At 46.9% G+C, this 15,239-nt stretch overlaps 1 protein-coding gene across 2 annotated transcripts in view; it reads left to right on the forward strand.

Moving 5' to 3' along the window:
• Positions 1-4,690: 4,690 nt before the first annotated feature.
• Positions 4,691-15,239, forward strand: part of LOC148345735 (uncharacterized) — a 55,678-nt gene continuing 45,129 nt past the window's right edge. For both annotated transcript variants that reach the window (XM_088325805.1, XM_088325806.1), the window contains exon 1: positions 4,691-4,804. In XM_088325805.1, coding sequence (XP_088181931.1) covers positions 4,756-4,804 — 49 coding nt within the window. In that variant the 5' untranslated portion in view covers positions 4,691-4,755. The remainder of the gene's footprint in view (positions 4,805-15,239) is intronic.

Genomic DNA, 15,239 nt, shown 5'->3' on the forward strand with positions numbered 1-15,239 from the left:
ATGGTAGCTGCATTGCCGCAAAAACGCCACCGGGGGGGTATCATTCAATCGGCTGCCGTTCATTTCCAACGGCTGGATGTATTTCCAATGGTAGCTGCATTGCCCCAAAATACCACTGGAGGGAACACATTGAATGGGCAGGCGTTCATTTCCAACGGCTGGATGTATTTCCAATGGTAGCTGCATTGCCGCAAAAACTGCACCGGAGGGCACTCATTGAATTGGGCGCTGTTCATCTCCAAAGGCTCGATTTATTTCCAATGGTAGCAGTGTGGCCGCAAAAACGCCACCAGAGGGCACTCATTAAATAGGCGGTTGTTCATTTCAAACGGCGGGATGTACTTCCAAGGGTAGCTGCACTGCCGCAAAAACGCCACCTGAGGGCACTCATTAAATTGGCGGGCGTTCATTTCCAACGGCTGGATGTATTTCCAATGGTAGCTGCATTGCCGCAAAAACGCCACCGGAGGGAGCTCATTAAATCGGCGGCCGTTCATTTCCAACGGCTCAATATATTTCCAATGGTAGCTGCATTGCCCCATCAACGCCAACAGAGGGCACTCTTTAAGTCAGCTGCCATTCATTTCGAAACGGCTGGATGTATTTGCAATGGTAGCTGCATTGCCCCATCAACGCCAACAGAGGGCACTCTTTAAGTCAGCTGCCATTCATTTCGAAACGGCTGGATGTATTTGCAATGGTAGCTGCATTGCCGCAAAAACGCCACCGGAGGGCACTCATTAAATAAGCAGCCGTTCATTTCCAACGGATGGATGTATTTCCAATGGTAGCTGCATTGCCCCAAAATACCACTGGAGGGAACACATTAAATGGGCAGGCGTTCATTTCGAAAGGCTGGATGTATTTCCAATGGTAGCTGCATTGCCGCAAAAACGCCACCGAAAGGCACTCTTTTAGTCGGCAGCCATTCATTTCGAACGGCTGGATGTATTTCCAATGGTAGCTGCATTGCCACAAAAATGCCAACTGAGGGGACTCATTAAATCGGTGGCCGTTCATTTTGAATGGCTGGATGATTTCCAATGGTAGCTGCATTGCTGCGAAAACGCCACCGAAGGGAGTTCATTAAATCGGCGGCCGTTCATTTCCACCGGCTCAATGTATTTTCAATGGTAGCTGCATTGCCCCAACAACGCCACCAGAGGGCACTCTTTAAGTAGCTGCCATTCATTTCGAACGGCTGGATGTATTTGCAATGGTTGCTGCATTGCCGCAAAAACGCCACCGGAGGGCACTCATTAAATTGGCAGCCATTCAATTCTAACGGCTGGATGTATTTAAAATGGTTTCTGCATTTCCGCGAAAACGCCACCGGTGGGTCCTCATTAAATCGGCGGCCGTTAATTTCGAACGGCTGGATGTATTACCAATGGTAGCTGCATTGCCGCAAAAACGCCTCCGGAGGACACACATTAAATGGGCGGGCGTGTATTTCCAATGGCTGGATGCATTTCCAATTGTAGCTGCATTGCCGCAAAATGCCACCGGAGGGCACTCATTAAATTGGGGGTTGTTCATTTCGAACGGCGGGATGTACTTCCAATGTTAGCTGCATTGCCGCAAAAACGCCACCTGAGGGCACTCATTAAATTGGCGCGCAATAATTTCCAACGGCTGGATGTATTTCCAATGGTAGCTGCATTGCTAAAAACGCCACCGGAGGGCAGTCATTAAATCGGCGGCCGTTAAATTCCAACGGCTGGATATATTTCCAATGGTAGCTACATTACCAGAAAATACGCCACCGGAGGGCACTCATTAAATCGGCGGCTGTTCATTTCCGACGGCTGGATGTATTTCCAATGAAGCTGTATTGGGGCAAAAATGCTAACGGAGGGCACTCATTAAATCGGTGGCTTATAATTTCCAACGGCTCAATGTATTTCCAATGGTAGCTGCATTGCCACAAAAACGCCAACTGAGGGCACTGATTAAATCGGTGGCCGTTCATTTCGAACGGCTGGATGTATGCTAATGGTAGCTGCATTGCCGCAAAAACGCCACCGGAGGGCACTCATTAAATCGGCGGCCGTTCATTTTGAATGGCTGGATGTCTTTCCAATGGTAGCTGCATTGCCGCAAAAACGCCACCGGAGGGAACTCATTGGTGGCCGTTGTTTGCCCAATTCCGACTCCCGTACAGAATCCCACCTCTCGCGTGAAAGCACATTCTGCTCCGCTTCCAACAAAAGCGATCGTATTCTATATAAAACGCTTATTAAAACAATAAAGCGAGCTATTCATAACAATGGGGGTTGTCTAGATAACGCGTTTATTTAAACATTAAAGCGTGATCGTATTCTACAAAATGCGTTTGTTCATGCGGATGAAAAAGTCACCAACGTCAATGGACGCTTCCGACAAATGCAATCGTATTCTATATAATACGCTTTTTAAAAAAATAAAGCGAGCTAATTGTAATAATTGGGAGATCCTAGTCTATATAACGCGTGTATTCAAATAATAAAGTGCGATCGTATTCTACAAAATGCGATTGTTATCGTGGATGAAAAATTCACCAACGTCAATGTACGCTATGATTTCCGCAATCACAACTAATTGTACACAAATAGCATTTATTTGATGTACTATAATAGCCTTATGTAATGTCTTTTTTATTGTGAATGAAACCGTGGTTGCATTGGATCCCGCGGTGTAAACAAATGGTTGTTGTTTTTTTCATTTAAAATTGGACTTCCCTGCCTATACTGTTTGCAAAATAAGACACGCTTTAAACCTTATGTTTTGGGGTTTTGGGATCCAACTACAGAGGAATACCTCCACTTTGCGATGTGTTACTGAATAGGTGTTCGACAGATCTAGTTCGTTTTTATTACTACTATTAATAATAATAATAGTAGTATTATGAGAAACGTCTGAAAGTTTTCAAATTCACTGTGCTGACATATTGATGCCACAGAAGGTTACTCTACAAGTTACAAGTCTGTATCTCCAACAGAGTCTATTTTAGCAAGGTAGTCAGATTTTTGCCTGCCCAAATTCCCCCCGCTAACTCCTGAATAAAAACTCCAAATGACCACAAATTCACTGTGATGACTTATTGATGCCACAGGAGGTTGCTCTTGAAAGTACAAGTCTGTATCTCCAACAGAGTATATTTTAGCAGGGGAGTCAGATTTTGGTGGGTATGATGCCTGCCCATCCCCCCCCCTGCTAACTCCTGAATTAAAACTCCAAATGACCCCAAATTCACTGTGCTGACTTATTGATGCCACAGAAGGTTACTCTAGAAATTACAAGTCTGTATCTCCAACAGAGTCTATTTTAGCAGGGGAGTCAGATTTTGGTAGGTAAGATGCCTGCCCATCCCCCCCCCCTGCTAACTCCTGAATTAAAACTCAAAATGACCCCAAATTCACTGTGCTGACTTATTGATGCCACAGAAGGTTACTCTAGAACAGGGGTCGGGAACCTATGGCTGGCGAGCCATATATGGCTCTTTCTATGAGTATCTGTGGCTCAGAGACCAATTTGATTGCATGCAAAATTTCTCCATCTTGTTCAAAACCGGAGTTGTCTATCCTATTCAGGTACACGTAGACCAAATCAAAACTAAATCCGAAGGTAACACTTCACAGTATATATAGGGCACGTTTTTCACTACAATTTACAGTCAAAGTGTCACACAAAAAAAGGGGGAAAAAAAACTCGTTTTGGCTGTACAACGCTAAAGAATCCTTTATTTAAAAGTTCACTATACAATCTGTGTTCAGTGTTCAGATACTTTATGATGAATCCACAGAACTGTAAATACGCCAAAACACCGGAAGAGAACTTAGTCATTTGATTGGGTGAGTGGGAGGGATGGGTGGAGCTATGCAAAAAGTACAAGCATTCCCTCCCATCTCTCGCCAAAGGTAAGCACATAAGGCTCCCTATTCTCAGAATGTTGTGACGTTTTTACAAAATAAATGCTTGCATCTGGTTTTGAAACCAATATGTATGAAAAAAAAAGGTCAAAAGGAGTTGAACCGATCTTGAGTAATTGCAAGAAAGAGACAAGTTTAAAGTGGTCTGTTTGTTGAATTTGGGACAGGGGCTCTGGCATTATTCTCTTTTCATAATTTTTATCAAATCATCAAAAATAAATGTGCTGAAGACTAAGCTTTTGTCTGGGGCGCCAGTTTAGCAATTTAGTAAATTTGTCTTATAATATATGGTGTGGCTCTTTCCCAAAATAAAATTAATATTTTTTGCTTTTATGGCTCTTTGAGTCAAAAAGGTTCCCGACCCCTGCTCTAGAAGTTACAAGTTTGTATCTCCAACAGAGTCTATTTTAGCAGGGGAGTCAGATTTTTTTGCCTGCCCAAATCCTACCACCAATGCTAACTCCTGACTAAAAACTCCAAATGACCCCAAATTCACTGTGCTTACTTATTTATGCCACAGAAGGTTACTCTTCAAGTCACAAGTCTGTATCTCAAACAGGATCTATTTTAGCAGGGGAGTCAGATTTTGGCAGGTAAAATGCCTGCCCAATTTCTCCCCCCCCATGCTAACTCCTGAATTAAACCTCGGAATGACCCCAAGTGTGGTGTCGTGTAATACACTTCCTTTCCTGCGGTGTCGCTGTATACTAATGTGCAGCCTTGTACTTGTGCTTGAGAACTACCGAGGAAGAAGTTAAGTAGACACTCTATGGATGTACCGTCCGTGCCTGTCCTGAATCTATTACTACAATCCTACTACATAAACAACATATCGGCGACGAAGATGACTTGGATCAGAATCTCACAACCACTTGCTTTGCTTGAAACCCCAGGTGAGCGTACAATGTTGTACATCACGTGGATTTAGATGTTCGAAAATTAGCTGCTAGCATTGACTGCAAACAACATACCGGACAAACGAAAACGTGCACTACTGCTGCACTGTTCAGGCACAGAAGGTCAGAGAATTTTTCTTTCCCTTCCCGACACTGGCACTTCTTACAAATCCGCCTGTGATGCGCCAGAAAACTTTCTTTGTACCGAAGATGAATGTCGTGGCTGAGAGTAGCAAGTTCCGTCAGCGTGCTCAGAGACCGGGCGAGACGACTGGTCAGTTCATTGCTGCATTGAGGGAATTAATTACAAACTGTGACTTGGCACGTTTGCTGATGATATGATTAGGGATCAATTCATTGATCGAGGATCAGAGAACGCTTGCATTGCAGCAAAAACGCCACCGGAGGGCACTCATTAAATCGGCAGCCATTCATTTCCAACGGCTGGATCTATTTCCAATGGTAGCTGCATAGCAGCATAAACGCCACCGGAGGGATCTCATTAAATCGGTGGCCATTCATTTCAAACGGCTGGATGTATTTCCAATGGTAGCTGGCATGCCGCAAAAACGCCACCAGAAGGCACTCATCAAATTGGGCGCCGTTGATTTCCAGAGGCTCGATGTATTTCGAATGGTAGCTGCATTGCCGCAAAACGCCACCGAAGGGCACTCATTAAATCCGCGGTTGTTCATTTCGAACGGCGGGATGTACTTTCAATGGTAGCTGCATTGTAGCAAAAACGCCACCTGAGGGCACTCATTAAATCAGCGGTTGTTCATTTCCAGCGGCTGGATGTAATTCCAATGGTAGCTGCATTGCCGCAAAAACGCCACCGGAGGGCACTCATTAAATCGGCGGTTGTTCATTTCGAACGGCGGGATGTACTTCCAATGGTAGCTGCATTGCCGCAAAAACGCCACCTGAGGGCACTCATTAAATTGGCGGGCATTTATTTCCAACGGCTGGATGTATTTCCAATGGTAGCTGCATTGCCGCAAAAACGCCACCGGAGGGCAGTCATTAAATCGGAGGCCGTTAATTTCCAACGGCTGGTTGAATTTCCAATTGTAGCTGCATTGCGGCAAAAACACCACCGGAGGGTACTCATTAAATTGGTGGCCGTTCATTTCGAATGGCTGGATGTATTTCCAATGTTAGCTGCATTGCCGCGAAAACGCAACCGGAGGGAGCTCATTAAATAGCGGCCGTTCATTTCCAACGGCTCAATGTATTTTCAATGCTACCTGCATTTCCCCAACAACACCACCGGAGGGCACTCTTTAAGTCAGCTGCCATTCATTTCGAATGGCTGGATCTATTTCCAATGGCAGCTGCATTGCCGCAAAAACGTTACCGGAGGGCACTCATTAAATCGGCGGCCGTTCATTTCGAACGGCTGGATCTATTTCCAATGGTAGTTGCATTGCCGCAAAGACGCCACCGGAGGGCATACATTACATGGGCGGGCGTTCATTTCGAAAGATTGGATGTATTTCCAATGGTAGCTGCATTGCCCCAAAAATGCCACCGGAGGTACCTCATTATAGAGGCGGCCGTTCATTTCGAATCGCTGGATGTATTTCCAATGGTAGCTGTATTGCCAAAAAACGCCACCGGAGGGCACTCATTAAATAGGCGGCCGTTCATTTCGAAAGCCTGGATGTATTTCCAATGGTAGCTGCATTGCCTCAAAAACGTCACCGGAGGGCACTCATTAAATTGGTGGGTGTTCATTTCCAACAGCTCAATGTAGTTCCAAAGGTAGCTGCATTGCTGCAAAAACGCCACCGGGGGGTCTCATTCAATCGGTTGCTGTTAGTTTCCAACGGCTTGATGTATTTCCAATTGTAGCTGCATTGCAACAAAAACGCCACCGGAGGGAACTCATTAAAACGGCAGCTGTTCATTTCCAACGGCTGGATGTATTTCCAATGGTTGCACAGCATTGCCGCAAAAACTCCACCGGAGGGAACACATTAAATAGGCGGGCGTTCATTTCGAATCGCTGCATGCATTTCCAATGGTAGCTGCATTATCGCAAAAACGCCCCCGAAGGGCACTCATTAAATCGGCGGCCGTTCATTTCGAATGGCTGGATGTATTTCCAATGGTAGCTGCATTGCTGCAAAAATGCCACCGGAGGGCACTCATTAAATCGGCTGCCGTTCATTTCCAACGGATGGATGTATTTCCAATGGTAGCTGCATTGCCGCAAAAATGCCACCGGAGGAAACTGATTAAATTGACGGCCGTTCATTTCGAACGGCTGGATGTATTTCCAATGGTATCTGCATTGCTTCAAAAACGCCAACAGAGGGCACTCATAAAATCGACGGCTGTTTATTTCCAACGGCTGGATGTATTTCCAATGGTCGCTGTATTGCCACAAAACGCCACCGGAGGGCACTCATTAAATCGGCGGTTGTTCATTTCGAACGGCGGGATGTACTTCCAATGGTAGCTGCATTGCCGCAAAAACGCCACCTGAGGGCACTCATTAAATTGGCGGTTGTTCATTTCCAACGGCTGGATGTATTTCCAATGGTAGCTGCATTGCCGCAAAAACACCACCGGGGGCACTAATTAAATCGGCGGCAGTTCATTTTGAATGGCTGGATGTATTTCCAATGGTGGCTGAATTGACGCAAAAACGCCACCTGAGGGCACTCATTAAATCGACGGTTGTTCATTTCCAACGGCTCAATGTATTTCCAATGGTAGCTGGCATGCCGCAAAAACGCCACCAGAAGGCACTCATCAAATTGGGCGCCGTTGATTTCCAGAGGCTCGATGTATTTCGAATGGTAGCTGCATTGCCGCAAAACGCCACCGAAGGGCACTCATTAAATCCGCGGTTGTTCATTTCGAACGGCGGGATGTACTTTCAATGGTAGCTGCATTGTAGCAAAAACGCCACCTGAGGGCACTCATTAAATCAGCGGTTGTTCATTTCCAGCGGCTGGATGTAATTCCAATGGTAGCTGCATTGCCACAAAAACGCCACCGGAGGGCACTCATTAAATCGGCGGTTGTTCATTTCGAACGGCGGGATGTACTTCCAATGGTAGCTGCATTGCCGCAAAAACGCCACCTGAGGGCACTCATTAAATTGGCGGGCATTTATTTCCAACGGCTGGATGTATTTCCAATGGTAGCTGCATTGCCGCAAAAACGCCACCGGAGGGCAGTCATTAAATCGGAGGCCGTTAATTTCCAACGGCTGGTTGAATTTCCAATTGTAGCTGCATTGCCGCAAAAACACCACCGGAGGGTACTCATTAAATTGGTGGCCGTTCATTTCGAATGGCTGGATGTATTTCCAATGTTAGCTGCATTGCCGCGAAAACGCAACCGGAGGGAGCTCATTAAATAGCGGCCGTTCATTTCCAACGGCTCAATGTATTTTCAATGCTACCTGCATTTCCCCAACAACACCACCGGAGGGCACTCTTTAAGTCAGCTGCCATTCATTTCGAATGGCTGGATCTATTTCCAATGGCAGCTGCATTGCCGCAAAAACGTTACCGGAGGGCACTCATTAAATCGGCGGCCGTTCATTTCGAACGGCTGGATCTATTTCCAATGGTAGTTGCATTGCCGCAAAGACGCCACCGGAGGGCATACATTACATGGGCGGGCGTTCATTTCGAAAGATTGGATGTATTTCCAATGGTAGCTGCATTGCCCCAAAAATGCCACCGGAGGTACCTCATTATAGAGGCGGCCGTTCATTTCGAATCGCTGGATGTATTTCCAATGGTAGCTGTATTGCCAAAAAACGCCACCGGAGGGCACTCATTAAATAGGCGGCCGTTCATTCCGAAAGCCTGGATGTATTTCCAATGGTAGCTGCATTGCCTCAAAAACGTCACCGGAGGGCACTCATTAAATTGGTGGGTGTTCATTTCCAACAGCTCAATGTAGTTCCAAAGGTAGCTGCATTGCTGCAAAAACGCCACCGGGGGGTCTCATTCAATCGGTTGCTGTTAGTTTCCAACTGCTTGATGTATTTCCAATTGTAGCTGCATTGCAACAAAAACGCCACCGGAGGGAACTCATTAAAACGGCAGCTGTTCATTTCCAACGGCTGGATGTATTTCCAATGGTTGCACAGCATTGCCGCAAAAACTCCACCGGAGGGAACACATTAAATAGGCGGGCGTTAATTTCGAATCGCTGCATGCATTTCCAATGGTAGCTGCATTATCGCAAAAACGCCCCCGAAGGGCACTCATTAAATCGGCGGCCGTTCATTTCGAATGGCTGGATGTATTTCCAATGGTAGCTGCATTGCTGCAAAAATGCCACCGGAGGGCACTCATTAAATCGGCTGCCGTTCATTTCCAACGGATGGATGTATTTCCAATGGTAGCTGCATTGCCGCAAAAATGCCACCGGAGGAAACTGATTAAATTGACGGCCGTTCATTTCGAACGGCTGGATGTATTTCCAATGGTATCTGCATTGCTTCAAAAACGCCAACAGAGGGCACTCATAAAATCGACGGCTGTTTATTTCCAACGGCTGGATGTATTTCCAATGGTCGCTGTATTGCCACAAAACGCCATCGGAGGGCACTCATTAAATCGGCGGTTGTTCATTTCGAACGGCGGGATGTACTTCCAATGGTAGCTGCATTGCCGCAAAAACGCCACCTGAGGGCACTCATTAAATTGGCAGTTGTTCATTTCCAACGGCTGGATGTATTTCCAATGGTAGCTGCATTGCCGCAAAAACACCACCGGGGGCACTAATTAAATCGGCGGCAGTTCATTTTGAATGGCTGGATGTATTTCCAATGGTGGCTGAATTGACGCAAAAACGCCACCTGAGGGCACTCATTAAATCGACGGTTGTTCATTTCCAACGGCTCAATGTGTTTCCAATGGTAGCTGCATTGCCGCAAAAACGCCACCGGAGGGTTATCATTAAATCGGTGGGCATTCATTTCCAAATACTGAATGTATTTCCAATGTTAACTGCATTGCCGCAAAAACGCCACTGAGGGCATTCATTAAATTGGCGTCCGTTCATTTCCAACGGCTCAATGTATTTCCAATGGTAGCTGCATTGCCGCAAAAACACCACCAGAGAGCACTCATTAAATCGGTGGGCGTTCATTTCCAACGGCTCAATGAATTTCCAATGGTAACTGCATTGCCACAAAAATGCCACCAGGGGGCACTCATTCAATTGGCTGCCGTTCATTCCGAACGGCTGGAGGTATTTCAGTTGGTAGCTGCATTGCCGCATAATGCCACCGGAGGGCACTCATTAAATCGGCGGTTGTTCATTTCGAACGGCGGGATGTACTTCCAATAATAATAATAATAATAATAATTTCCTTGTATTGTCATTCTGTGTAACAATGTACACAGAACGAAATGTCGATTGCACCTGACGTTGTAGCGAGCCGATGCAGCCGCAGCCAACAGAGGGCGCCGCCGACCACTTTTTAAGTCTTAGGAATGACTCGGCCGGGGCGCGAACCACCGACCTCCCAGTCTCAAAGCGGGCGCCTTACCATCTAGGCTACTGAGCTGGTATAGCTGCATTGCCGCAAAAACGCCACGGGAGGGCACTCATTAAATCGGCGGGCGTTCATTTCAAGCGGCGGGATGTACTTCCAATGGTAGCTGCATTGCCGCAAAAACGCCACCGGAGGGCACTCATTAAATCGGTGGCCGTTAATTTCCAACGGCTCAATGTATTTCCAATGGTAGCTGCATTGCCGCAAAAACGCAAATTGAGGGCACTCATTAAATTGGTGGCCGTTCATTTCGAATGGCTGGATGTATTTCCATGGTAGCTGCATTGCCGCAAAGACACCACCGAGGGCACTCATTAAATAGGCAGGCGTTCATTTCCAACAATTCAATGTATTTCCAATGGTATCTGCATTGCCGCAAAAACGCCACCGGAGGGAACTCATTAAATCGGCGGCCGGTCATTTCCAACGACTCAATGTATTTCCAACGGTAGCTGCATTGCCGCAAAGACGCCACCTGAGGGCACTCATTAAATCGGTCGCCGTTCTTTTCGAACCGCTCAATGTGTTTCCAAACGTAGCTGCATTGCCGCAAAAACGCCACCTAAGGGCACTCATTAAATCGGCGGTTGTTCATTTCCAACGGCAGGATGTATTTCCAATGGTAGCTGCATTGCCGCAAAAACGCCAATGGAGGGCAGTCATTAAATCGGCAGCCGTTCATTTCCAACGGCTCAATGTATTTCCAATGGTTGCTGCATTGCCCCAAAAACGCCAACTGAGGGAACTCATTAAATCGGCAGACGTTCATTTCGAATGGCTGGATGTATTTCAGATGGTAGCTACATTGCCGCAAAAACGCCACCTGAGGGAGCTCATAAGTCGGCAGACGTTCATTTCCTACGGCTCAATGTATTTTCAATGGTAGCTGCATTGCCTCAAAAACGCCATCGGAGGGCACTCATTAAATAGGCGGCTGTTCGGTTTCAAACGGCTGGATGTATTTCCAATGGTAGCTGCATTGCTGCAAAAATGCCACCGGAGAGCACTCATTAAATCAGTGGGCGTTCATTTCCAACAGTTCAATGTATTTCCAATGGTAGCTGCATTGCCACAAAAACTTCACCGGGGGGCACTCATTCAATTGGCTGCCGTTCATTTCGAACGGCTGGAGGTATATCAGTTGGTAGCTTCATTGCCGCAAAATGCCACCGGAGGGCACTCATTAAATCGGCGGTTGTTCATTTCGAACGGCGGGATGTACTTCCAATGGTAGCTGCATTGCCGCAAAAACGCCACCTGAGGGCACTCATTAAATTGTCGGTTGTTCATTTCCAGCGGCTGGATGTATTTCCAATGGTAGCTGCATTGCCGCAAAAACGCAACGGAGGGCATTTATTTAATTGGCTGTCATTGATTTCCAACGGCTCAATGTGTTTCCAATGATAGCTGCATTGCCGCAACAAGGCCACCGGTGGGCACTCATTAAATCGGCGGCCGTTCATTTCCAACGGCTTAATGTATTTCCAATGGTAGCTGCATTGCCACAAAAACGCCACCGGAGGGCACTTATTAAATCGGCCGCCCTTCATTTCCAAAGGCTCAATATATTTCCAATGGTAGCTGCATTGCAACAAAAACACCACCGGAGGCACTATTAAATCGGCAGCCGTTCATTTCAAACGGCTGGATGTATTTCCAATGGTAGCTGCATTGCCACAAAAACGCCAATGGAGGGCAGTCATTAAATCGGCAGCCGTTCATTTCCAACGGCTCAATGTATTTCCAATGGTAGCTGCATTGCCCCAAAAACGCCAACTGAGGGAACTCATTAAATCGGCAGACGTTCATTTCGAATGGCTGGATGTAATTCAGATGGTAGCTACATTGCCGCAAAAACGCCACCTGAGGGAGCTCATAAGTCGGCAGACGTTCATTTCCTACGGGTCAATGTATTTTCAATGGTAGCTGCATTGCCTCAAAAACGCCATCGGAGGGCACTCATTAAATAGGCGGCTGTTCGGTTTCAAACGGCTAGATGTATTTCCAATGGTAGCTGCATTGCTGCAAAAATGCCACCGAGAGCACTCATTAAATCAGTGGGCGTTCATTTCCAACGGTTCAATGTATTTCCAACGGTAGCTGCATTGCCACAAAAACTTCACCGGGGGGCACTCATTCAATTGGCTGCCATTCATTTCGAACGGCTGGAGGTATATCAGTTGGTAGCTGCATTGCCGCAAAATGCCACCGGAGGGCATTTATTTAATTGGCTGTCATTGATTTCCAACGGCTCAATGTGTTTCCAATGATAGCTGCATTGCCGCAACAAGGCCACCGGGGGGCACTCATTAAATCGGCGGCCGTTCATTTCCAACGGCTCAATGTATTTCCAATGGTAGCTGCATTGCCACAAAAACGCCACCGGAGGGCACTTATTAAATCGGCCGCCTTTCATTTCCAAAGGCTCGATATATATCCAATGGTAGCTGCATTGCAACAAAAACACCACCGGAGGCACTATTAAATCGGCAGCCGTTCATTTCAAACGGCTGGATGTATTTCCAATGGTAGCTGCATTGCCGCAAAAACGCCACCGGGGGCTCTCATTAAATCGGCGGCAGTTCATTTTCAATGGCTGGATGTGTTTCCAATGGTAGCTGCATTGCCTCAAAAACGCCACCGGAGGGTTCTCATTAAATCGGTGGGCATTCATTTCCAAAAGCTGAATGTATTTCCGATGTTAGCTGCATTGCCGCAAAAACGCCACCGAGGGCATCTATTAAATTGGCGGCCGTTCATTTCCAACGGCTCAATGTATTTCCAATGGTAGCTGCATTGCCGCAAAAATGCCACCGGAGGGCACTGATTAAATCGGCCGCCTTTCATTTCCAAAGGTTAGATATATTTCCAATGGTAGCAGCATTGCCCCAACAACGCCACCGGAGGGCACTCTTTAGGTCAGCGGCTATTCATTTCGAGCGGCTGGATGTATTTCCAATGGTAGCTGCATTGCCGCAAAAACACCACCGGAGATTAATCATTAAATCGGCAGCCGTTCATTTCGAACGGCTGAATGTATTTCAAATGGTAGCTGCATTAGCGCAAAAACGCCACCAGAGAGCACTCATTAAATCGGTGGGCGTTCATTTCCAACGGCTCAATGTATTTCCAATGGTAGCTGCATTGCCACAAAAATGCCACCAGGGGGCTCTCATTCAATTGGCTGCCGTTCATTTCGAACGGCTGGAGGTATTTCAGTTGGTAGCTGCATTGCCGCTTAATGCCACCGGAGGGCACTCATTAAATCGGCGGTTGTTCATTTCGAACGGCGGGATGTACTTCCAATGGTAGCTGCATTGCCGCAAAAACGCCACCGGAGGGCACTCATTAAATCGGCGGGCGTTCATTTCAAGCGGCGGGATGTACTTCCAATGGTAGCTGCATTGCCGCAAAAACTTCACCGGAGGGCACTCATTAAATCGGTGGCCGTTAATTTCCAACGGCTCAATGTATTTCCAATGGTAGCTGCATTGCCGCAAAAACGCAAACTGAGGGCACTCATTAAATTGGCGGCCGTTCATTTCGAATGGCTGGATGTATTTCCAATGGTAGCTGCATTGCCGCAAAGACGCCACCTGAGGGCACTCATTAAATCGGTCGCCATTCTTTTCGAACGGCTCAATGTGTTTCCAATGGTAGCTGCATTGCCGCAACAACGCCACCGGGGGGCACTCATTAAATCGGCGGCCGTTTATTTTGAATGGCTGGATGTATTTCCAATGGTGGCTGAATTGCCGCAAAAACGCCACCAGGGGCACTCATTAAATAGGCAGGCGTTCATTTCCAACAATTCAATGTATTTCCAATGGTATCTGCATTGCCGCAAAAACGCCACCGGAGGGAACTCATTAAATCGGCGGCCGGTCATTTTGAATGGCTGGATGTATTTCAGATGGTAGCTACATTGCCGCAAAAACGCCACCTGAGGGAGCTAATAAGTCGGCAGACGTTCATTTCCTACGGCTCAATGTATTTTCAATGGTAGCTGCATCGCCGCAAAAACGCCATCGGAGGGCACTCATTAAATAGGCGGCTGTTCGGTTTCAAACGGCTGGATGTATTTCCAATGGTAGCTGCATTGCTGCAAAAATGCCACCGGAGAGCACTCATTAAATCAGTGGGCGTTCATTTCCAACGGTTCAATGTATTTCCAATGGTAGCTGCATTGCCACAAAAACTTCACCGGGGGGCACTCATTCAATTGGCTGCCGTTCATTTCGAACGGCTGGAGGTATATCAATTGTTAGCTGCATTGCCGCAAAATGCCACCGGAGGGCACTCTTAAATCGGCGGTTGTTCATTTCGAACGGCGGGATGTACTTCCAATGGTAGCTGCATTGCCGCAAAAACGCCACCTGAGGGCACTCATTAAATTGGCGGTTGTTCATTTCCAACGGCTGGATGTATTTCCAATGGTAGCTGCATTGCCGCAAAAACGCCACCTGAGGGTACTCATTAAATCGACGGTTGTTCATTTCCGACGGCTGGATGTATTTCCAATGGTAGCTGAATTGCCGCAAAAACGCAACCGGAGGGCACTCATTAAATTGGCGGCCGTTCATTTCGAAAGGCTGGATGTATTTCCAATGGTAGCTGCATTGCAGCAAAAACGCAACGGAGCGCATTTATTTAATTGGCTGTCATTGATTTCCAACGGCTCAATGTGTTTCCAATGATAGCTGCATTGCCGCAACAAGGCCACCGGGGGGCACTCATTAAATCGGCGGCCGTTCATTTCCAACGGCTCAATGTATTTCCAATGGTAGCTGCATTGCCGCAAAAACGCCACCTGAGGGCACTCATTAAATTGGCGGTTGTTCATTTCCAACGGCTGGATGTATTTCCAATGGTAGCTGCATTGTCGCAAAAACGCCACCT

The sequence above is a fragment of the Urocampus carinirostris genome, unplaced genomic scaffold, assembly GCF_059441175.1.
Source record: "Urocampus carinirostris isolate Australia breed hairy pipefish unplaced genomic scaffold, RoL_Ucar_1.0 HiC_scaffold_27, whole genome shotgun sequence".
Classification (NCBI taxonomy): domain Eukaryota; kingdom Metazoa; phylum Chordata; class Actinopteri; order Syngnathiformes; family Syngnathidae; genus Urocampus; species Urocampus carinirostris.